This window comes from Myiozetetes cayanensis, unplaced genomic scaffold, assembly GCF_022539395.1.
Source record: "Myiozetetes cayanensis isolate MyiCay16 unplaced genomic scaffold, myiCay2020 scf19, whole genome shotgun sequence".
NCBI classification, from domain to species: Eukaryota; Metazoa; Chordata; class Aves; order Passeriformes; family Tyrannidae; genus Myiozetetes; species Myiozetetes cayanensis.
Window position 1 is genome coordinate 3,560,502 of NW_026087400.1, and position 24,168 is coordinate 3,584,669.

Sequence of the window (24,168 nt, forward strand, 5' to 3'; positions counted from 1 at the left end):
ACAGACTTGGTACTACACCGTGTTTGCATCTCATCTCCATCCCACATGGACACCTGGAGACGGCCAAGCACGTGGTTCGGGGAGAGCCGAGGCAGGCACTTCATACATTCAGAGTTGAAACAGAGAGATAAAAGACACCCTCCCTCCAAACTGTCACGCTTCAAAGAGCAGCTCCACGATGCTCAGAGAGCACCACTTCACCGTGACACATCGCCACCAGCCACAGCGGGCAAAGGCAGCCTCTCTGGTGAATCACAGCTTCCAGCTCACAGCAGTTTGGCTACAGAATATAGAAAAATACATTATAAACACATATGCTGTGGTACATTGATCAAATTTCCTTCACTGTTCTTAAAATCTCAGGCCGTAAGGCTGTGAAACGAATTCACAAAAGTTAATAAATTAGAAGCAGCTTTAAAAAAAAAAAAAAAGGTGGGGTAGGAAAGAGGGACTCAACAGGAGATTTCAGATAAATTCTGAACAGTTTAAAATAGGCTGACAAATCCTAGTGTTTCCTCATAGGAGCAGTCCCCACCTTTCCTTTTTTACCTTTGTGCTGGTGAGGAACAAGCTCCCTTGTACAAAGAACATGTAAATCTATTTACAAAATCACCTTGGCCTTGGCACTGCAATATTTACACGCTCAGAGAACAATATTTTGGCTAGACAAAGAGTGGTGCATGCATCTCTCTTTGCTTTCTTCCTTCACTTAAAAAAAAAAATAAAATAAAAAAGAGAAGTCTTAAAAATCCCCCTGGCCTTGGTTTTAAAATGAGAGGCTTTTTAACTCAGAAGCTTTGGTCCTCCAGGGTAAGCAGGATCTTGCTGCGCAGCTCTGCTGTGTGTGGTTGTTCCACCCCGATGAATGGACTGAGTATTTGATCCCCAAAGCGCAACCCCGATGGCTGGACTAAATATTTGGTCCCCGAAAATTGCAGCTGCAGTGGCAGGTAGGATGGGGGGGGGTTCCGCTGAGCATCTTACAGTTACAAAAACAGTAGTGTCGTCAATAAAGTCACACGCCCGTCATCCCTCTCCAATGCTTTTTGGTTTGCTGTAGCTGAAAGTTCCTGTCCGAGGTTGCGCTGATTAAAAACACCCCAAAAAACGCTGAAGGAGGTGCCGAAGCTCTGAGCTGTCACGGCACAGGGGGAGCTCCCAGCTCCCCCCGCTGCATTTGGCTCCGTAGGTCGTTAAATGACGGAAAGATCTGGTCCTTCCCAAGGCACACGAAACGCAGCTCGGGCGGAGGGGGCCCACCCTCATCGGATCGCTGTGCTCCTCCTGACACGGATCTCCTGGGCTGCAGCACAGCAGTTGCGCTGGCCGGTAATGCTGGAGGAGCCTCTTCCACAGAGGGTTGCATTCCAGGAGGTACCGGTTCCCTGTGGGCACAGGGATGGGGCCAGCGGGTTAGTGACCAGAGGAGGCTCGGCTGATATCATCACCAGGAAACTTTTGCCTGACATCTCTAGCTAAAGGGCTGGGTCCCTGGCAGGGAGCATTTCCAGCTCCCTTTTTCCGTGCTGTCATATCTGTGAGCAGCTTCCCTACACACCCCAGTCTATGCCTGTGCAATTAGGAGAAAAGTAAGCAGCCTGATTCTGTTAGGAGAGAGCCCCAGCATGCAAGGGACAGAAACAACGTGGTCCAAACCAAAGGGTGAGAAAAACTAACTGTATGTGCTGCACTCAAGCTGTGCATGAGCCCTGCTTTGCCTGGATTGCCCAGTTTCAAAACCACAGACTTAAAAAAAAAAGGCAGAAGAATAAAGCAAGACTATTGCTTTGGTACTAGTTTGGATCACCACCCCTTTATACCCAAGCATCCTATTTCCCTGCAGGCCTGTGCACCGTCCGAGGAGACCCACCTATGATGCAGAGTCCTTCCTGAGCTCGTGTGATGCCCACATTGACCTGGTTTGGGTCAGTTACAAACCCCAGGTATTTCTTCTGCCAGCTCTTCGTGGGCTTCCTATCAATCTCAGACCGGGGGCAGGAGCGTACAGTCGACAGGATCACGTATCTCCACTCACTTCCTAGAAAGTGGAATCGAACCAGATTTGTTTTTTTTTTGAAAGAAGTATTTGGTCATCCCTCCACCCCACAGGACACTCATTTCTCTACTGCAGTCACCCTCTGGGTTTCTCCTGCTTCGGAGACCATCAGACTTCTGGTCGTTGCTCTCCAAAGAGAACGTGTTTTGGCAGTTCTCCAACACCCCCATCAGACACAGAATTGTAGAATCACTCAATGGTTTGGGTTGGAAGGGACATTAAAGACCATCTAGTTCCAACTCCCCTGCCATGGGCAGGGAACCTTCCCCTAGAGTTCCTCCACCTTCCCGCCTTCAGCAGCCTCACCCTCCCCAAGCACTCCAGAGGCTTCCAAAAGATTTATTATACTCACAAATCACCCAGAAATCTGATCTTCCATGGTTGAAATGACCCTGGGGTAGGGTTTGCTCGGAGACTATATTTGTGAGCAGCTCCAGAGGAAGGAAGGGGAGAGGAGACAGACCCAACCCTCCCCTCTCCTGCCCCCTCACCTTGACTCTTCATGATGGTGCAGACAGTCACCCCGCGGATGCCCTCCCTCAGGAGGCTCTTGTTGATCTCGGACACCTGGGCGTTGTAGGGGCTCAGGATGGCGATGCTCTCTGGCCGGATGGTGCCATCTAGTGCCAGCTGCTTGGCTATCCTCACCTGGAGAGACCAGCGTCCTGCTCACCCTGGGAAAGGATCCCGAGGGAATGGCCCCCCAGCACCCTCTCCATGGCGCTTGCCTTGAGGTCAGGCTGTCCTAAGCCTGCCTCTGTCCAGAGGAGTCCTGGTGTGCTCCAGGCCCGGGAGACACCAGGCAGACACCGCACCCAGCTGATCTTTAACTTTACACCTCTGTTGTCCCTCCACAATCCCAAGAGTCACCCAGCACAACACCCTCCCCTCCTGGGTGCCCTAGCAATCCCCCAGGACCCTCCTCACCGCCTGGGCCGCTTCATCAGGGTTGGCTTTGGAGTTCTCGTTTCCTTCCTCGGTGGAAATCATGAGGGACTGCTCCTTCCCTTCCACGTGCCCGAAGATGATGGGGCAGCAGCCGTTGTCCCTGTGGTGGAGCACACTGGGTCTCTGATGAAGCTGGGGCCACGTTTTCAGCCGCATTTCGTAGAACTCCTGGGATGGGAACTCACAAATGCCTTTGTGCTGGCAGAGAAAAAGGAGAGAAATCGAGGTGAGCAAAACTCAAGGAACTTCTCAGCTTGCAGCGCCCTTTTGGGCAGGCTTCACCCACTGTGACCTTGTGCTGTAGCAGGCCCTGGTATATTCCTACATGTAATCCTATATCTAGGAAGGGAAGGAACTAAAGGAGAACATCTGATGCTTGAGGCAAGCCCACATTTTCGTGTGATGGAGAAAAGACAATCCCCTCGAGGGCCTCACCATGCGATATTGTACATCCAGCATCCACGCCTGGTCCTGGTAGCGCTCAAAGAGAGACGTCTCCATGCCGAGGCTCTTGCAAACATCATTGTTAACCACCGGCCTCAGCTGCTTGTGATCCCCGAGCAAAACAACCTGGAAGGGAGAGCAGACACCTCAGCTGCGACGGTGGTGGCACTCATGAAGGAAATCAGCTCTTTGAAAGGCTGTTTGTACACACTTTTGTTGCTACTTATTTATGTTTACTTATTTACAGCAACCTCAGTCAAAGACCATGATATAAAGATCCTGCCCCAGATAATGTGTTCCCTCTGATGGGAGAAAACCAAAAAATCATAGGATTCTACAATAGCTTGGGTTGGAAGGGACCTTAAAGATCATCTCATTCCAACAGTCCTGCCATGGGCAGGGACACCTTCCACTAGACCAGGTTGCTCCAAACTCCATCCAACCTGACTTTGAACACTTCCAGGGATGGGGCAGCCACAGCTTCTCTGGGCAGCCTGTGCCAGGGCCTCACTACCCTTACAGAGAAGAATTTCTCCCTAATATCCCATCTAACCCTGCCCTCTGTCAGTGTGAAGCCATTCCCCCTTGTCCTGTCCCTCCACATCCTTGTCCAAAGTCCCTCTCCAACTCTCTTGAACCCCTTTTAGGCACTGGAATGCACTCTAAGGTCTCCCTAGGGCCTTCTCTCCAGGCTAAACAGCACCAACTCTCTCAGCCTGTCTCCATAGCAGAGCTGCTCCAGCCCTCAGAGTATATTCATGCCTCCTCTGGACCCGCTCCATTGTGTAGTTAAGTCTACTCAGATCTGCCCTATGCTTCTTGTCATGTTAATACTTTGTACCTGGGCCAGAACAACTTTTTGGTGACAGCACTACCCATCCCATAAAGAAGCACAAACCCATGGCAAGACTTGGAAGAGCAGCACGGTAAAGGATGGAAGAGGTTCCAGAGCCCCGAGCCGCTGTCCCAGGGCCGTGTGTTTGGGGGGGACGTACCTTCTCAGCAAAGCGGTGGCTGACCAAGGGGATGAGGGTCTCGGGCTCTGTGGACATGGCACACTCATCGATGATTATCTGCCTGACATTGAGCTGCTCCAGGACGTTGGAAGATGAGGCAGAGCATGTGCACAGGATGATATCGTGGCACTGCAGCTGATACGTGCGGCCGTGTGACAGCCACTCTTTGTACCTGGTGGTCAGTGCAGAAGACACCAGGTTAATAAGGGAAACATCTCCAGATTCCTCTTCAAGAACCAGGCAGAGCCTGTACTTTCCCAAATGGCAATGGCTCCCTCCCCTGGATGAGCTGGTGTTCCCAGGAACGGGGTTTGGATGGACACTGTAGGAAATGTACTTTGTGCTGAACTCAGCAGGGCGGGGGCTTCAGGTGGAGGATTCAAGGCTTACAAAGCCATAACAGGACTTCTGGTCCAGATGGACAACAGCACCAGCACAGAAGCGATGCTGAGGCTCTGCACTGTACCACTAATCCCGAGCTCATCTCTTTTTATCACTATTCTGAACACACAGTTTATTAATCTGCGCTTCAGAGCTGGCACACAGACATCTCTCACCAGGGTCTCTTCCTACTCACTTCTTTGTTTCTGCTTCTGTGATCTGCTCTCCGTTCCTCATCCGAGTGTCAAAGCGACAGATCTCCTGCCAGAAAGGGCTGGGCGACCGCCGGATGCGGTGATGCAGGATTATTTCGCTGAATAAAGAGTCAATATGTAAATATTTTCCCCCAGCACAGACCCAAGTGATCTATTCTACAGTAAGCAAACCACACCACCTGTCTATGGGGAGAAACCCCATTAGCTAAAAAAGTCAACAACCAGATTGTCCTATTGTTGTAGATCTAACAGTTCACACTCGAGGACAGAAAATACAACCACTTCCCTTTAGAAGGTGCAAGAAGAAATTAAGTCAGAGACTTTTAGAGCTGTTCCACAAAGAGGTGAAAACACCTAGGGACTTTTAAACAATCTAGGTTTCCTGACTAGTGCTACATTAGGCTATACACCTTCACTTGAAAAAATTAATTACAAATTAATTATGTAGCAGGTTAACAGTGCTGGTCCACAGTGGTGGAGTGAAACTGCATTTGCTCTGGTTTGTTCAGGGCTGCTGGTGCAGAAGCCACCTCTCCCCAGCACCCTCATTGCCTGCAAGGCCCTACCATCCTACCTGAGCTCACGCTTTGGCTTTGTATCCCGCAGGGATTTACGGGAGAGCTGCCGGTTGCTCCCCGGGTATGGGAATTCCATCGTCTCGATGGCCTCCCCATAAACCCTCAGTGGTTTCAGGCTCTTTATCTTCAGCAGCATCTCTGGGGAAGGAAGACAGGTCTGCTCAGACGGCACCAGGCACTGGTGGTGCTCATGGCCTGCCTCTCCCCACCCCTCATCCTCATCCCACCCTCACCAGTGCTCGCCCTGCAGCGAGGGGTCTTCTGCAAGGACCATGCCCACTTTCTGCCCCTCCTGCTCACACCACGTGTTCTCCCTCCCACCACTACGAGCCACTTCAGGGGCTTAAAAAAATGACAGTTACCAGCAACAACATCAACAGACTTGTTGGATGGGCCACAGTACAAGATGCACTTCCTCTTTTTGTGCTTTTCTTCTTCCAGGCACGGTGTTTCGTCCTTCTCAATGCTCTCCTCATTCAGTTTATGGAACCAGTAGACAATGTGAGTTCCAACAATGGTCTTCCCGTGCCTAGAAAAACGAGGAGGATGCTGAGAACATTCCAGCCAGAGCAGCCATGCTCTGGATCAGCATCTGCCTGATCAGTCATGAAATAAAATCAAGAATGGAGGGGACTGCCTTGCAGAGCTGTGGGTCATGCCAACACACACTACCTTCTCCTGGTTCACCGAGGGTCCTCTGGAAGGCAGCAGATCAGCTCTGACTGCCATTCATACCATGTGCTCTCCTGCTGTCCCCCCTTACCTGGTGGGCCTTGGATGAGCGTGAAGGAATCTCTCAGAGCATTCAGGATAGCCTGGTTCTGACTCTGGTTAAGCTTCCTTTGGCTGCCAGGGAGATCAAAGGATCTTTGCTGCAGGATTCTGGATGTTGTCACTGTTACAGCAGGGCCAAGAAAACAAATTTAAAGAAGGTTACTGAAGGCAGCACAGAAGTGATTGAGCAGGAGGAAGCAGCAGGTACTGAGCAGTCACGGTCCATTACAAGACCACCTAAAAATAATCCTTGTCCCATGCCAAGATACTCTGCCTGTGAACCCTCTCTGTGAGTCCTGGGGATTACAACCTCAGCAGGGCATCCCAAATTACGTAGCAGCTCCTCTCATCCCCTTGTCAGGGGGACCTCCTGGTGTGGGAGCATCAATCCTACGGCAAGGGCGCACGGAAGCTGCCGGGGCACCTGCCTGGCCAGAAGCAAGTAGTCACGAGGTAAAAAGATTAATATTTGCACTTACCTTTCTGAGGAGGTTCGTGGCCAAGGGCGATGCTTTTGGCAAGCTCGGAGGCGTATTTCAGCCTCCAAAGTGCCTTTTCTTTCCGTCTGGCAGACAAGGAAAAATAAGAATGAATGGAATGCAGCACAGAATAGCAAATGTTGTAATACAGCTTTGCACAGCTGCCTTGTTTATACTTTCTCTCTGCTTTGGTGTTGCACTGACTCCTTCCACAAAGAACTTAAGCCGCAAATAATTTAGACTTATTCTGCTCCTCTGCTTCTGGGACTGTTTTTTAACTGAGTGAAGAGCTGAGCCTGCAAAGATGTTGAGAGTGAGGAGCACAACTTCAGTCCTGACTTCATTTTATTATGGCCCACCTTCTCTTCGTGGATTAGCTTCCAGTTTTTCCTAAAATTCAGGGCACAAAAGGAAGCACATTCTGCCCTGAGAAAGCCACAACGTCGTGGGTACGTAGCAGCCTGTGCTGTGTACGAGGAAGGGCAAACTAGACATCAGCTCTGATTTAATAAGAGCAGACCTGGCTTTGCAGCAACAACAAAGGGGAATGATTTGGAAATCAGGGAGCACTTCTGCTAAACAAATGCCACTCCAGTGCTTCACATATGACATGTATTGCAGCAACTCAGTAACTCAGTAAGTAGAAAAGATGCCCAGGGAAATTTCAGCATCTTCCCCTATCTCCCGAGTCTCAGGAACAACCAGAAGAGCATGAAACCCTCTGGAGAACAGACCTGAGGAGTGCTGCCACCCCCTGAAGATCCACAGCCCAACAGTATGGTTAGTAAGAGCTGTGTAAGGGCCGGCTTTTCAGGGGATCAGCCACAGCAGCGAGCAAAGCCCATGGGGGTGCAGCAGAGGGGCCCCATGGAAGCCACTGCTCTGCATGGACAGGGTAACCAGAGCACTCTGCTAAGCCCACTTACACGTCTGGCAGCATCTTTGGTATGAGCTCCACCGTGAACCTGGCAGAGGCCTGTGAGATCTCCACAGGGATGTTCTCCATAGACATATAGTGGATGTAAAAGTTCATGGTCTGCTGACCAGTCCTGTCTGACTTCTTGTCATCGTCGGCCTCCTCGGTGACCCCGTGAGCCACCCAGGTGTAGGTATCGGGATCCACCACAAGTTTGTTCTCTGACCTTTCCTTGTCAAGCAAAGCCAGGTTCTGGAGGCCATGGCTAAGGCTTTCCTCGTCGCTTTGGAGGCTCCCAAGCTTCAGCCCCCCTAAGCGGATGCACAGGTAACAGTGGAGGAAGTCCACTTCAATGGAGCAGTCCTCCAACCACTTTTTGTTCAGCACAAAGCTCCCCTGCAGCTGCCCTTTGCTCGTCCTTTGCCTTGCCCACTTTATTTTAACATCGTGGAGGACGATGGAGTCGTTCTCGGCCACGGCGCAGGACGCAGACTCCATGGCGCTCATCGGCATCCACACCCTGTTGTACTCGGCCGTGTTCTTGTACCTGTCCTTGGACTGCAGCGTGGCGTAGGCAGAGAAGCAGTCGATTGGCTTCTCCGTGTGCTGCAGGCAGACGTCAAAACCCGGCGCCACACACCACAGCTGCACGAAGGGCACCAGGAAGCCCCGGCAGACGTCGGTGGTGAGCTGGAACCGCAGCGCGTCGCCGGCGCTCAGCTCCAGGCCCAGCTCCATGTAGTGCGAGCACTGGCTCTTCCGCACCCACCCCACGTGCCGCTGGTACAGCTCCTTGCTCTGCTGCAGGAGGTGGGCAGCCCTCTCAAAATCCTCCTTCCGGATGGCTGTGAGCACGTCTTGCCAGGTCTGGGTGCGGAAGAGGGTGACACTCTGGTCACGGAGGGGTCCTTCCCGCAGGCTGTGATCCTTCATCTCTGCAGAGTACATCCTCCTCTTCCACGTCAGCCTGATGCTGCTCCGCTGCTGGATGAACACGGGCTGCTCTATCAGCTGAAGGGACCTGTAGTTAATTTTCTGTGGATCCGGAAGGCTCTCCTTGTTCAGGGGAAACAGGGCTTTAAAAAACCTGCTCATCTCTTCGATATCCACCACGAAGGCAATCTTCTGCAGGACTTGGCCCTTCAGCTGGGTGGCCATCTGCAGGCAGTGGGCTCTCTTCTCATACATCATCGCCTGGGAGTTCTTCCTGTTGAAGTCGTGACAGAGGAAGTCAATGTCGTCCACAGAATAGATGAGGGGCTTCTTGCGGAGCACGGAATGAAGGTGCCGCTGGACCACGACATCCACATATCGGCGGATGGGAGAGGAAGCCCAGGTGTACGAGTCAACGTGCAGGGAGTAATGGCCTGCTTTCGACTGGACAGTGGAGTTGGAGCGGCAGAAATAGGAGCGGCTGAGCAGCCTCCTGAACTCCAGGGCCAGGGGGGCCAGCTTTGGGTGGATGTCATCAGTGACGACAAGGTCTAGCATCTTGTGGAAGTCACGGGCACTGACAGCCGACTGCAGGTGCTCCCAGACGGGGGCCAGAAGACTGAACTCCACGTTTTTAGGGGTGTCTTGTCCAGGAGGCACCTCTCCCAGGTGATGCAAGAGATGGATGGACAAAGGAACCATGTGGTTGTACTTGTTTTTCATGTGTGACAGCTGGGTAAGACTTGGCTCACACTGACACCGGAGAGGAGTGACATTTCTGGTCACCTCCTTGTCGGTGAGGAACTCGGCCACGAAGCTGTTGAACATGATCATTAACTCCTCTATCATCTGATGGGACCCCCTCTTACCTGGGGAACTTTCCTCATCCAGCCGGTCATAGAAACAGTCCTCCTGCAGCCGAAACTTCCTGTGGATCCTGGAGAAGTGATAAGCCACAGCAATGCAGTCCTCCAGGGTATCAAAACGAAGGGCGTTTGCTCCTCCCCTGTAGCAGTTCTTAATGCAGAGCTCTGCCTCTTCGTAGGACAGCTGCCTGTCCGAGCGGATCACGGAGATGGTGAAGACTTCCTTTAACATCTGATCGGTGTCCTTTTCTATGGTGACAAACAAGGAGATCACCCGCCGATCTTTCTGCGGCAGGAGGCTGCACACGTCCTGGCTAATGCGGGGTGGGAACATGCACAGAGGCTCCCGCTGGGGAGCGTAGTAGGTGACCCCCCGCTTCTTGGCTTCCAGGTCCAAGGCACAGCCTTTGGGAATGATGCCGGCCACGTCTGCAATGTGGATCCCGATCTCGTAGTGACGCCCAAGATCCCGCACACTGATGGCGTCGTCCAAATCCCTGGCACCCTGGGGGTCAACAGTGAAGGTCGGGTAACTCCGACAGTCCTTCAGGCATTCCTTGGTGAGGTTTATGTTGCTGTTGGAAGTGTGTTTGGCTAACTCCCTGTTGACAGCAGGTGGATATTTATTATCCAAACCGTACTCCAAGGCAAGGATCTTTAGGCCTTCTTCCAAAGTCAGTGCAGCATGCAGGATCTCCGTTACTATTCCCAAAGGGTAGTAAAACCCCTCCCGCCAGGAGATAACCTGGACGCAGAAGAACTGGCACCTCCTCGTCTCCTGGTTGATCTTCTCACAGCTGACCACCTTGTACTTCCCATTGACAAGCTTGCGGATGGGGATGACGTTGGGCTTCTCCTTCAGCCCTGGGACAAATATTTTGGTGACGGTGGGATCGATGGGTATCATCACCCGGGGATCAAACTCGTCCATCATGCAGATGAAGCTCCGCTCTCTCTCGGCGCGCTTTAGGATGCCCACGACCTTCCCCTGCGGGCGGTGGCTGCTGCTGTCGGCCGTGCTGCTCTGCAGGATTTCCACCAGCACCTCATCCCCTGTGAAGGCCGTCCCACAGTGAACTCTGCCCTTGATCTGAATGTTCATGGCAGGGGAGTCATTGAGGGTGAAGGCAGAAGCTCTGTCGAACCCCTCTTTGATCAGCTCGCATCTCTTGTACATGTTGGGGTGCATATGCAGATACTGCTGCATCGTCTGAGAAGAGAAGCTGGTGTATTCCTGCTTGTCTGCCCACAGGTTTGAAGCCTCAGACTTCACATTCAGCAGCCCTTCTTCGGACACTGTCACCAGCATGTTCTTGCTCTCATCTAGGAGCTCCTGGAGGATGGGATCATCGGGATTCACGCTCTCATCCTCAGAGCTTGAGGAATCTGTGTCGCTGTCCTCCTCATTCCCCTCTGGGCTTCTGCTCCAGCTCTCCTTGTCACACGCAGCCTGTTTGATCTGGGCCATGGTCAGGTTCTCCGGGAAGATGCTCCCCTTGTCGATGCACTGCTGGATGAAGCGCTTCCACACCTTGCTGCACTGGCCGTGGGAGCACAAGGCCACGGCGTCCCCCACTGCCACCACCAGCGACTGAGCCCGGGTCATGATGGTGTTGAGCACTCTGGCCTCGTTGAAGAACTCGAGGTGGTGTGAGGCCGAGACGCGCAGGCTCTCGCTGGTGTGGACCGTGCTGATGATGATGACCCGAAACTCCCGCCCTGCAACGAGGGGGACAAGAGAGAGGTCACTCACAGGAACCCAGTGGGGAAGATCCTGCCTGGCTGTCACCCATCTATGCTGTGTCACGTGGCTGTGGACTGATGTGACCCTGCTTGGCTGAAACACGGGAGTCACCTGGTGGGAGTAAAGCACCTCTTGGGGATGGTGAGATCCTCTGGGCATGAGCCAGGATGGACACCACAAGGTACCACCACCCACAAACCAGGGAAGGAAGGACAGTGTGGAGACAGGACACTGGGGCAGTGCAGCCGTGGGTGCCCATGGAGTAGCCCTTTGTGCCCAGTGCCACCAGCAGCCCCCACCAGCAGCTCCTTCCAAACACGGGTGAGGTTTGCTGTGAATCCCAAATTCCCTGAGGGACTGAGGGTCTTGCAGGAACAAGAGCAGTGACCATTTGCAAGGATCCCTCTCCCCTCGAGAAGAGCTCTGCTGATCACACAAAAAAATAACAACCCAAAAGAGGCCCCCACGGTGATGTCAGAGCCTGGAAGAGACTGCAAAAAAAGGGTGTGGAGATCAGAAACACCCCCCAGGGTCAGTTATTCTCACCACAAGGAGTCTCAGCTGCACATTAAAAAAAAAAGATAATAATAATAAGAAACATGGATGAGTCATAAACTAAGTCCTTGAGGAAAAAACCAGCCCTATCCCTCTCTCATCATCCAGAGCTGCAGACTCCTCCTCTAGTGAGCTGCTCTAGTGAGCTGTGATTGGTACCCACAGGCCATCCCATCCTGGTTTCAATTCCCTTCTATCACTTGCCTCCCCCACTGGTACTCAGGGCTTCACATGATTCACACATGCCCAAGTCTCTGGGATGGCACTTACAGAATTTTCACCCTCCTACAAAGCAACATCCATATATTTGAAATGAGTTGACAGTTGGGCACAGATTTAGTTCAGTGTGGAATCTTATTCACTAAGGATAAGCTGAAGTCGAAGAATTGCCAACCAGAAGGGGATGGAAATCAGCCAAAGGATTTCCAGACACTCCCTCTTCATCAGTGTTACGTGGGCTGTGGCAGTGGCAGAGACACGGGGAGGGTAGGGGAGCTCTGCCTGGCAGCACCTCCCAGAGACATATTTTTCCATGATTAATAGCCAATGTTCTGCATTTTAGCAGGGAGGAAAATGTAAATACTTTGGAAAATCCTCTGCTAACACCCCAGTGCCTCTTCACCCAGCCCGTTACACAGTGACTGTAGTTGCTATGGACTCTCCTGTTCACCAACATGACTGCAGAAGTTGTCCATGACTTGCACACAAAAGACCCCAAAACACAGCCAAGCACAAGACACACACCAGGCAAGTTTTCGTAGTTTTCCACCACCACATCTTGTAGCTGCTTTTTCCTCAGCTCTTGTCTTGTTGCAGAAACCTGATAAGAAAGAAAGAGGCACAACTGAACTCAGCTCGGAAAGGCCTCCCATCCAACACCAAGGTCCCTCACCCTGCCTGGCTGCAGGTTCCTCAAGTTACGTGACAGCAGCCACACGTTCAGGGCTGACTTCAGCCAGGGCTCACACTGCCCTGTTGTTCACCTGCCTAGAAGATGCTGAAAGCAGTGTTCAACTAAGCCATCCCACCTCTGCTCTGACCACCCAGGACACGCTGCCTAAATGGACAGTGCCTCAAAAAAACCACTGGTGGCGTGTGAGACCCCAGATTCCCTATTTTCACTAGCACATGAGGCAGGTTTATCATAAATAAATTAAAAAGCATTCATTAGAGAATGTTTACTCATCAGTGCAGGTGGGGAACATGGGGTTCTCCTACACACCTGCATGCCATGGGAGACCACACAGATCTTCTTCAGATCCCGGACACCCCACTCATCTGGCCACCTCTGATAGATCTCCTTCACTTTCTCAATCACTTGTATTATCTCAGAGGCGTTGTGCCAAGAAATCATGGAGATATCCCTTTCAGCCACACCAGACACGTGGCAGAACACGAGCGGGTAGATTTCGGGATGGGGTGGGATGTTCCCACTGGCTTGGATGGCATTGCCATTGCCAATGTAGAAGTGCTTGGAGACAAACTCGATGATGCCTGCAGTGGAACGGTAATTCTCATTGAAGATGATCCTGCTCTTCGTGGCCACTTCATGCCTCTCCTTCTGGTAGAACTGAAAGAGCCGGTTCAGGAGGGTGTGATCAGCAGATTGCCCGCCCCCAACACAGAACAGCTTGGGGGTTATCTGCATGTGGTCCCCGGCGAGGACAATCCGGGTCTCAAAGGTGGCGAAGGAGAGCGGAACCAAAGCCTCACACTCCAGCATCTGCGCAGCCTCGTCGATCATGATGTGGGTGAAGTAGCCCGGGGGAACCTTCAGGTTCTTGGATAACATGGAGGTGGTGATGATGATGTGGTGCTTGTCGATCTCTTGCTGCGTGGGGTGCCGGAAGGAGCGCTGGTCTGGCGAGAGGCAGCAGTACATCTGGGTGGTGGGGTCTGTCAGGTTGACGGGCCGGTCGGTGGATACAATCCTCAGGGGAACCGCCCATGGGTGCCCGTTGATCACGTAGTTGTGGAAATACTCCCGGATGTAGATGTCAGCAGCACTGGAGGGGAACAGAAAGGAAAAGCATGGAGGAATTGTAGGTGCTGTTCCTAAATTCCGTGACTGCCATCCCAAAGTGCTCTCAGGTCATCCCCCACCACGCACCCAGACTCTCCCCCTGCTCTGGTGACACCACACTTGTCACAGCAGACATTCAGAGCCACGCACATGAGCCAGTGTTGGTGTAGCCACCAATTCCCAGCCTCTTTTGAGAGTATGGGTTAAAAAAGGAGTTGATACTGAAGACCAGGGCATCTCTCAACACCCATATGGAAAAATGTGATGTGCCCAACAAAACCTGTGGCCCTGCTGCTGCCCAGGGCCAAGTGGCACAGAGTTCTCCTCTGACAGCATCCCCATCCCCGTGTGAGACAAGATCTGCCAGAGAAGCTTCCGTGCAAGCAAACAGCCTGGAACAGGCTAAGATTAGCAGCCACCATCTATTATGCATTAAAAACTGAGGCAGTAGCAGCCTGCAGGATTGGATGTGGACACTCTTTTCAGTGTGACTGCTCTAATTTTAAGTCTTGGCCTGGTTTCTCTGAAGGCAGATTCAGTGGCATTCAGACCAGACCTGCATTTGCTCTCCCCCAAACTCTCCTCGGAAAAGTCAGTAAACTGCCACGTGCACAAAGCAAAATAGCCTTCAAGGGCAACTAGAGCACAATATTATCCCAGCACAATCAGGCAATGGCTTTCTACTTGTTGCAGTACACAGTAAAGGCTGGAAAGAATTGTCTCTCCAGCCCCATTCCCATTTTATAATGAAGCAGGAATATGTTAAGTGTTCAAGACCAGGTTGGATGGGGCTTGGAGCACCGTGGTCTAGTGGAAGGTGTCCCTGCCCATGGCAGGGGGTTTGGAACAAGATGAGCTGTAAGGTCACTTCCAAACAAAACCATTCTAGGATTCTATGACTCTGTGTTGCCGCTTCCACAAAGACTTCCACCCATGCCTGGCTTCTTCCTAGCAGGAACTGCTAGAGCAGTTTAAGACGTATTCAGTAAAAACTAATTTATTTAAGCAAACAAGTGAAGTGCACACTGAGAAAAGGGCAGCTCAGCTCTGGCTCATAAACCCTGGCTCCCCCTCAATCCCCCAAGGAGAGCAATGGACCTGACTGCCCGCAGCTCTGGTTGCCTCTTCCCTGCTAACCTGTTCGTGTGAGTGCAGATCAGCACCCGTGTGTTGGGCTGCCTGAGGATCTCCAAGGTGGCCATGGCCAAGGTGAACGTCTTCCCTGTACCGAAAGGCCCATAGATGAGCAGAGGTGGGACCTGCCGGCTGGAGTTCTTCTGGCCTGTGATGAAGGAGATGGCTTGTTTCTGCTTGCTATTCCCTCTCTGTGGTGACGCAAGAGAGTAGGGGATGGTGCAACTGGCAACATCTGGCAGGACCAGCTTCTCATCCAACAGGCGATCCACAGCCTGGTGCCACTGCCGGAACAGCAGCTGGTCAATTTGGAACTGGATCTCCACCCTGTGGGAGGTGTTTGCCTTGAAGTTCAGCTCCAAGCAGCATCTGTTTGGTATCTGCAGCCAGATGGTCTTCTCCGTGGTGGCTTTGTGCTCCACGATAACTTCATAAACCCGGTTGTCTACAGGTGGGTCAGGTGCCAGGAACGCGGTGGGCACAGACCTGCTCAGCAGGTACCCCTCATCCGTGTCCGGAGAGAGGTTGTACGGGGTAGGCACTTCAGCAAACAGCTCCCCAGAGAGGGCAAACTTCATCCCCATGGAGAGGCTCTGCAGCATGGGCGTCAGGGAGATGAGGACCCGCAGGTTGAGTCTGAAAGGAGGGAACACCCGAATGAAGAGCAGGGAACAGACCCCCCGGTGAAGGGAGGATTGCTACCTACACCTAGAGAGGGTCTGCCAGCCCCCTGAGCACAGAGGGACAGAAATTGTGCTTCTCACTAATCCACAGCCACAGGATGAGACCCAGCTCTCCCCCTCCTATCCCCACCCAGCAAGTCATCCTTCTTGGCAGGTTCCCATTTTTCTGGGAAAGCACCCCAGGACCCAACCCAGAAGGGACAGAGACCTCAGGAGCAGCATGGTCCCATCGGTTAACCATGGGCTCATGGTCCTCAGCAGGGAGGAACCACCTGGATCCACACCTGGCACTTACTTGGCAATCAGAGCCTGCTCGGCTTCCTCCTCACGGAAGAGGAAGCTGTGCATCCTGTCCCGATAGTTGAGCCGGGTGATGGGAACCACTGCACCGCCCTCACTTTGGTAATCCAGCGCCAGAGCAGGAGGTTTGTACTTTGCCAGCAGAGCCACATCTTCCGCCGTCCTCGGCACGCTGGGAACGATGATCCGGTTACCTCTATCCCACCGCTCGAAGTTGACAGTCCGGCTGCTCTCCCTGCTGCTGGGGACGTGCTGGGGGGTCTCCCGCCGGCCCACCTTCACCTTGATCTTCTGCATGAGCACGGGGCGTTTGCCAAAGTCGAAGACCACCCACTGCTCGAAGACCCCCAGCGTGCAGCACTCCATGCTGACCTCCACCTGCGCCGTGCGGGGCGAGGAGCACACGTGCTCCCCACGGAGGTACTGCAGGTCCTGGGAAAGGCCGTTCCCCGAGAAGTAGAATTTGACTCCAGGGTCCCGCTTCAGCAGGGCCACGTGCTGCAGAGACATCTGCCATTGAGGAAAACACAGGGACACAGTGAGAGCAGCCCATGGGAAGAGCCCAGCATCTGGTGAGGTGCTGCAGCAGCACTTCCTAGAGAAATGACGTGTCAGACCCACCATAGCTTATTCCTCATGTGACCCCACAGCAATTATTTTAAGGTCTCAGAGAACCTCAGGTTTCAGTTTAGTATCAATGGAGCCAGTGCACTGTAAAAGGGAAATCTCCTGCATTGGAGAGGACAGGCTCTTGCCCCCAACACCCACAAAATCCTGGGCAGAAAAGCAGCTGAATGTGATGATAAATGTGAGGCGTTAAGAGGAGCTAAGTCTGCCCCAGCCCCACTGCAGAAGATAGGAGACACAGTGGCTGCACCCCTCACACACAGCCCCAGTGCAGGCACAACCTGAGCTGCTCCTGAATACCCAACACATGTCCTCACTTGGACATCCCCAAAGCCCTGTCCTTCTACCCCTTGCAGAAAATAGTAATAAAAAAAAAAAAACAAACCAACTCTGAACAAAACCCTCCAAAGCACAAAGACTGCACCCAGCAGCAGGCACTGCCAGCAGCAAACAGCCTCCCTCTGCACAGAGATGGGCTTACCTGAGCGTGGACCTTGAACCTCCACTGGTATTTCATCCTCCTGTCCTCCAGCTGCACTTGCAGAGGCTGCTCACACACAACTCTGACACCCTCGACATGCTCAGACATCTGTGGGAGGCATGAGAGGGACTGAAGGCAGTATCCCAGAGACACACACTGCAGAGCCCTCCGTGGGGCCAGCTTTGTCTTTGCCTTTACACTGCATCCTCCCAAGAGGGACCAACAGTACATCCTCACCCACCGCTGCTCCACATCCCTTGGGAAGCGAGAGGCCCTACGGCACAGCTCGGGTACCCCGAGCAGGCTCTCAGGTTACCGTCTCAAAAGGGGTGAAGGAAGGGGGATGCCACATCCCTTTCTGCATCCCCGTTCGGAAGGTGAGTGGTGGGTTCCATTCCCAAGCTCTCACACCAGAAGATTCCCGCACTGGACCAACGCGCTCCCACCCTGTGCCCTCCACTCACAATTAACACCTCGTTGGAGCACGTCCGATACTCGGCAATGAGCCGGTCCTGGTAGGACAAGAGCCCGTCCTTCAGGGCTTGCTTCTTTTTCTTCGTGGCAACCTTCACCCTCTGGATCCACTCCTGCAGCTCCTCTTTGGAATGGGCCTTGGTGCAGCTATTCCCCATTTCACACACCTCGGCTCTGTCGGGAGAGAGGTGTCCCAGGTGCCACCCGTGCCCGGTTGGCATGGGGGTCCTCGGGGAGCCTCGGGCAGCTGCCTGCTGCCGCCCCTGCCCTCTGCTCTGATGGATGCCTTACCTGCTGCACAGCGAGAACTTGGTCAGCCCGAGCGGCGGCGCGCGGTGCACCCACTGCACGGAGCTGTCAGCCGAGAGCATCTGCACATGCTCGACGGAGGAGCAGTGGTTCTCGAAGCTCTCCTGCGAGCTGAAGGTCACCAGGCAGATCCGGCAGTAGAAGTGCACCGGGGCGGGTGCCTCTGGCTCGCCGTTGGTGCTGCAGGTGCCCACGGGCGGCAGCAGGTCGGAGCGCAGCAAGCCGTCCTCCCTCTCGGCCTGCCACACGGCCATCTCCACGTCACTGTGGGCGAACTGGCAGCGGCGCGGGCCGAGCCGGCAGGGCTGGCCCCGGGAGACGAAGCGGCAGTAGCTGAGGGTGGAGATGAACTCGGGGCAGGGCCGGATGGCTGTGTACTGCTGCTTCTTCTTGCTGTCCAGCACCACGTGCACCAGGAGCGGGTCCCAGGCGCGGTGGGACTCGCAGAGCCGCCTGTGGCCGCCCACCGAGATGCGCTGGGGGCAGCCGAAGAAACAACGCTTGCAGATCTCCTGGAAGTGCCCCCCAAACTCGCTGGTGATCTCACTGGCAGCGCTGGCAGGGGGGTGGGAGGCAGCGGGGGGGTGACCCCCCAGCTGCGCCTGCAGCACTGCCGCCTTCAGCCAGCGGTGCTCCAGCTGGTGTTCCCTCTCAAAGTTCCAGACCATGGCCTCCTCCACGCTCCAGGCAAAGGTGCACTGGTTCTTGTGCCTGCTGCAGCCCAGCCCCATCACGTAGTACCTGCAGACGGCGTAGCGTGCCGGGTTGGGGAAGCCGGGCCGCCGGGACACCTTCCTCCAGGCCTTGCTCCGGTGGCTGCGGCAGCGGGCCAGCAGGATCTCGTACATGCACTTGTGCTCCACCTCCCGCGGGTGGTAGGTGATCTCATTCTCCTTCACACTGCACTTGGAGCAGACCAGGAGCAGCTCCAGCTGCTTCTGGAGGCTGCCCAGTGGCACCCGTGGGCCGTTGGCTGTCGGCATCTTTGGCGGTGGCTTGAGCGGAGCAAAATGAACGTCCGGGAAGGTCCTACCAGGTGATGCCGGGGGGAGGAGGTGCCATGGAGCGAGTGGATGTGTCCTAGCTCTCTACATACCTGCCAGCCATCGGTGTGAGCTCATGAATCCTGACAAAGGAACAAGGAACAAGCGACTTAGCAGGAAATATCAGACAGTTCCTGGCTGGGTGCACAGGGAGGCACCGGCACAGCCAGGAACCCCACCCAGGCACCCTCACACTCCGCACCACAGCACCTGAGGTCTGCCCCCACCCACTCACCCAGCTCTGTTCCCGCACCAGGTCCCCGGGTCCCACAGGGATCGCACTGCTGAGTGGTGCTGGCTCCTAGCAGGGCTCAGCCTGATCCTGTGTGCCACAGCCCGTAGACCACCAGCATTTACCACCCAACACGGCAAAGCAGTGGAGGCTGCCCCAGAGGACCCAGCACGGCCTCCACGGTGGCCACAGAGCTCCCCCCAGACCACAGCCACATGATCCGACTTCCTCTTCCCGCTGCCAGCACCTTCCCCACCTCTGTTCCCTCCTGCCAACTTTCTCTTTCTTTTTCCTGCTCTCTGCCCTGGGCTGGCTGGGCAGCCCCACAACAAGTGAGAGGAATCCAGCTCCAGCCCCTCAGCCCATCTGCCCCCGTGGCACAAAAGACTAATTGGAATGAATTAAGGAAGGAGCCACCCTCTTTGCTCCCGGGATGCAGCACCCAAGGCCAGGAGATGGGCATGCAGGAACAGGGACCTGCCAGCATCTCCCCAGCTGACAGCTCGGTAAACATCCGGCTGGGAGAGCTCGGCCCTGGCGGTGAGGGAAGCAACTCACGGCTCACTGCCCTCTCCGGCCACCAGCGCCGGCATTTGCCATCAGTTTCCTGGGTAACCAGAGGCCAGGAACATCCCTGGGAATGATGCTGCGGGGTTTGGTGGCTGGGCCACGTGGTCAGGGTGAAGGAAACATGCCCGGGCACATCCATGGGCAGGGTGTGCTGCCAAGTAAAGCCACCAGCCTCATGCAGAGGGCTCCTGAGCAGCAGCCACCGTGGACTGGCTCTCCAGTGATACTGGGAAAAGAGCCAGATTTACGGCTGAGATCCAGTGGACAATGGAGGAGGAGGGCAAACCTTGCATTGCTTCTGCAGAAATACTTTTCACTTTTAGTTAAGAATCCTTTTCCTTCCTCTGGGATTAAAGGGGCACTGGGGGAGGCAGGCAAGGAGTGCTAAAGCTGCCACTCCAGCTGGAGCTCCAGGCAGCAAACACCGAGCTGGAAGTGGCTGGAGCATCACCCACCCTCCCAGCTCACCCTCAAAGGGGTCCTCACTTCCCATCCCAGTGTCACAGCACCCACCCTCTGCCGAGCCGGGAAGGAATCACCTAATCCTACTGCTCTGTGTGTATCAGGTCGGACACGTGCTCAGTGGATAAACACCAGCCCAGTTTATCTCTCAAGGCCTGGCAGCGAGCCTGGCACTGGGCAGAGCTGCAGGTTTCCGATTTGGAAAGCTGTGGGATTCCGTGGTGGACTCCCACGGCAGCGCTGGCTTGATTTGGGTCACTGTGCCACGGCATCAGCTCTGCACCCAGAGCTAAATCACCCCGACTCATCTCTGTGCCTTCACTGCCAAACCTTTATTGCAGCACCCCGTGCAGGCTGGCAGTGAAAGAAGAGCAGCCCTGACCCAGAACGGGCTGGGACCAGCAGAGAGCCAGGATATCCCATCCTCTGTCTGCAACAAGGTCACAGCCATTGGATTAAAACTGTTTCTGCAGCCCAGGGGTCAGGAGCTCTTTCTTTGCTCTGGTCCTACCACAAAAACAAAGAAAGGCTGGAGCCACAGCAGAGGTTCTGGTGCTGCCTGATTGCTGACTGATGTAGAGGAAAATGCTTTCCACTGAAATGAAATAATTTGGGAAAAAATAAAAATACAGGATAGCACCTATAAAGGTGGGACAGGGCATGGGACACTGTGCCTCCTGCCCAAGGGCGTCAAGGGATGCTCTGCTGATCCCCAGTAAGACAGCAAAAGCAGCAAAGTGCTGGCAGGGGCTGCAGACCCCCTGGATCTGCTTGGAAGTTGCTCCAGGGCCACGAGCCCCTGAAAAACCCCTGGAGCCTGGGAATCCAGGCAGTGGTGTGGGGAGACACGATTTGCTCCGAGCATGGCTCCTCAGGACCCCGTGCTGGGCTGCAGGAGGGAAAATCCCTGCACCTGCTCCCTCCTGTGCCAGCCTGGGGAGACTGTTTGCTAAGGGAGAGCATTCCCACTCGGCTTTCCCAGGGAATTAAGAGGTCAGCTGAAGATAACTGGGACCCCAAGGCAGAGGCAGGGACCCCTGCAGCTGAAGGCTCAGCTTGTCCTGGGAATTAGGCTTGGGTAGGGGAGGGACGTGGGGGGACATGGTGGCAGCAAGGGGCTGGTGGGGCCAGGCTGTTCCCAAACCTCCACACTGGGAATGCCTGGAGCAGGACCCAGGTCATGCTCAGCCTCCAAGAGCCTTTCAGCTCCTTTGAAGCTGGCGGGGGCAGCGCATTCCCAGTGGAATCAGAGCTGACATCTGCAGCTTCGGGAACACTTTGGCATCCCTCCGACAGCAGTTTCACCTTCCTTCCTCTGGAAGACTCTTCCTTCGGACGGGTCCTCTGGGAAAGGCACTCACGCTCGGGGTTTGTGCAACATCTGCGCAACACCGTAACTGCTGAAAACTCCAAAATACCTCAGTCACACACACAGGAGAGGACAGAACCTGATCGCTGCCACAGGGCTCCACGGAGAGGGAGCCGAGCTTCCTGGTCCCAGCACGCCCACAGCCGCAGAGCCCACGGGAGACACGGTCCCGCAGCACCGACAAACCCGGCTAAAACGCTTAAGAACTGCCCATAAAAATCTTGCAGGACAGCCAGGCTGCTCCTGGAATTCATGCCCGGGCAGGGCAGCCCAGCTGTAAAAAAAAAATAAGAGGGAATATTCCACCTTTAAAGGGGTCAATTCCCTCGCTGTTTATTTTTTTAAGAAAGCCTTTGATTTTGAGCAAACTGCCAGAGCACGCTCTGGGTCTGGAGGTGGGAGGGAAGCGGAAGGGGAAGTGCAAACCCCGCTCAAAGTCTCTGCACAGCACCAGCACTGCCCACAAATTAAAGTCTTTTTCCCCTCTACAGTCTTATACCAGGAAGAAAGAAAAAAAAAAAAAAAAAGGAATAAAGAAAAAAGCTAGGAGAATTTTTGCAATCCAGGTTGGGGTGGAGAGAAAACTCAGGGCATGAGGAAGCTCAGGGAGGTGTGCTGTAAGACAGCTGTCCCACCGGGAATAAGACTGATGTCAGCTGGTGTCTTGGGGCAAAATCCAAATGCCCCAACAAAAGTGGGAGCTGATGGGGAGCAGTATTTACCAGCCAGCCACAGACCACGGTTGACAAGCTGACTTTTGCATATTTTAAGGAAAGCAACCTTCTTTACACAGGTCCTGAAAAGCCCAGACCGGTGTTTAAAGCCACTCACATCCCGCTGACAGAACAACTCACCCTGGCAGATGGAGAGGCTGGTTTTATTGTACCCCCAGGTCATGGAGATTCATGGCCCCATCAGGGTGAGTATCTGCCTCTCTCCCAAACGCACCGATCCTCCCCAGGCACCGACTGCCAGCACAGGTCCAGCCTCGCCACAAAGCAAACCAAACCACAGACAGCGTCGCGGTCAGCATTTCCTCCGCACTCAGGAAGACGCTTTGGGTCAGGGCCGGGCCACGCCGTGTCCGAGCATCGTCCCCGGCAGGCGCCTCGCGGGGCAGCGCTGGGACCAGAGATAATCACATTTCCCCGGCAATGGCGAGTGGAAGCACGGCCGTGGCAGAGAAACGCTCATCGTGCCCCTGCGTTCTGACGCTCCGCACCCATCCCATCCCACCAGGAGGAAGGCGGTTCTTCCCCGGAATCAGCACTTGGTTAATTATTGACAGGATATTAGGCAACGCGTTAGGCTGGAGTAAGCCAAGCGCCCCTCGATCAGGGCGAGGGACGTGGATCAGAGTGCTGGGACAGCTCTCTGTGGGGATGAGGACAGAGGACCGCCTGCCTTGAGGGGTTGCAGCCCCGCATCCCAGTTATCAGAGCCGGCTGAGCACTGGGGAGTTTTTCCTCAACTCCAAGCATTCGGAGCAGCAGTGCGAGACCGTCCCAGCATCCCCAGCAGCCCACGAGTGACCGGAGCAGCCGGGCTGGCCGGGAGGGTTTGGCAACGGTGGAAAAGAAGCTGCCTGGCGGATGCTGCCCGGTGCCACCCCATTGCCCACAGTCCTCCTCCTGGCTGCACCGAAACTGCACCCCGCCGGTATCTCCCTCCAGCGCAAAAACAGCCTCCAAAGTTCTCGGGGCACCCCCTTTCCCAGCCTCTTTCAACCAGACGGTTCACTCCGCATCCCACCCAAGAGCCAGCACCGTCCCGCCTGCTGTGGTGACAGCCGCGACACCGCTGCTCGAGTGGGTGTGCAGGCACGGACCCTTCAGTTCGTGCAGAGCCCCCAGGCACCGGCACCCCGAGATGCTGCATTTGCTTTACCCAACTGCAAGAAGTTCACGCGGAGCTCCCAGATCCTCGGAGCTCAGAGGCGGCAGCGGACGGGCGGCAGCTTTCGGCGTTCGCCCACCGGAGGCGGCACTCTGCACCCCTGGGGTTCTCCCCATCCTCGATTCAGAGCTTTTGCACCCCAAGTCCCGCACCCTGGCCATGACCCTCCTCTCCCGAAGGCGCGCCAGCCCGGGCAGGGACGAGCCGGGGCGGGGGCTGAGCGGGATGCGCACCCCGCACGCCCTGCAGCATCCCGCACGCCCTGCAGCACCCCACGGCTCGCTGCGGGGCTGTCGGGGGCACCCTCGGTCCTGCTGCCCCCCAGGGCGCTCCGCAGACCCCCCATCCCCGGAGCTCCCCCGCGCTCGAAGCCTCCCCCTCCGCTCTCACCGCCGCCGCCGCCGCCGGGGTGGGGGGCTCGGGGGCACTCGGGAACTCGCCGCCGCCGGCAGTTTCGTTTCTGGGGCCTCCCCGCATTCAAACCGGGGCCGGACTTCGCGGAAATTGCATCACGGCAGCCCCGCCCCGCCCCGCCCGCCGGCACCGCGGGGAGCAGCGGCAGGCGCCGGCACCGGGCGGGGGGAACCGGCACCGGCACCGGGGGGAGCCGGAGCCGCCACCGGGGCTGCAGGGAGCCGCCACTGGGACTGCCAGCGGGCC

General features: G+C 55.1%; 1 protein-coding gene across 1 annotated transcript; it reads right to left on the bottom strand.

Moving 5' to 3' along the window:
• Nucleotides 1–1,114: 1,114 nt before the first annotated feature.
• HELZ2 (helicase with zinc finger 2) lies at nt 1,115–23,986 on the bottom strand. The gene is given in 21 exon segments (XM_050313885.1): nt 1,115–1,325; nt 1,327–1,385; nt 1,871–2,038; nt 2,548–2,704; nt 2,984–3,202; nt 3,440–3,574; nt 4,444–4,636; nt 5,042–5,158; nt 5,635–5,776; nt 6,001–6,165; nt 6,399–6,533; nt 6,892–6,977; nt 7,818–11,325; nt 12,650–12,725; nt 13,128–13,911; nt 15,066–15,698; nt 16,041–16,555; nt 17,154–17,261; nt 17,618–17,801; nt 17,919–19,062; nt 23,899–23,986. Coding segments are annotated over 20 exon segments (8,448 nt in total). The 5' UTR covers nt 18,920–19,062; nt 23,899–23,986; the 3' UTR covers nt 1,115–1,262.
• Between the last annotated feature and the right edge of the window lie 182 nt (nt 23,987–24,168).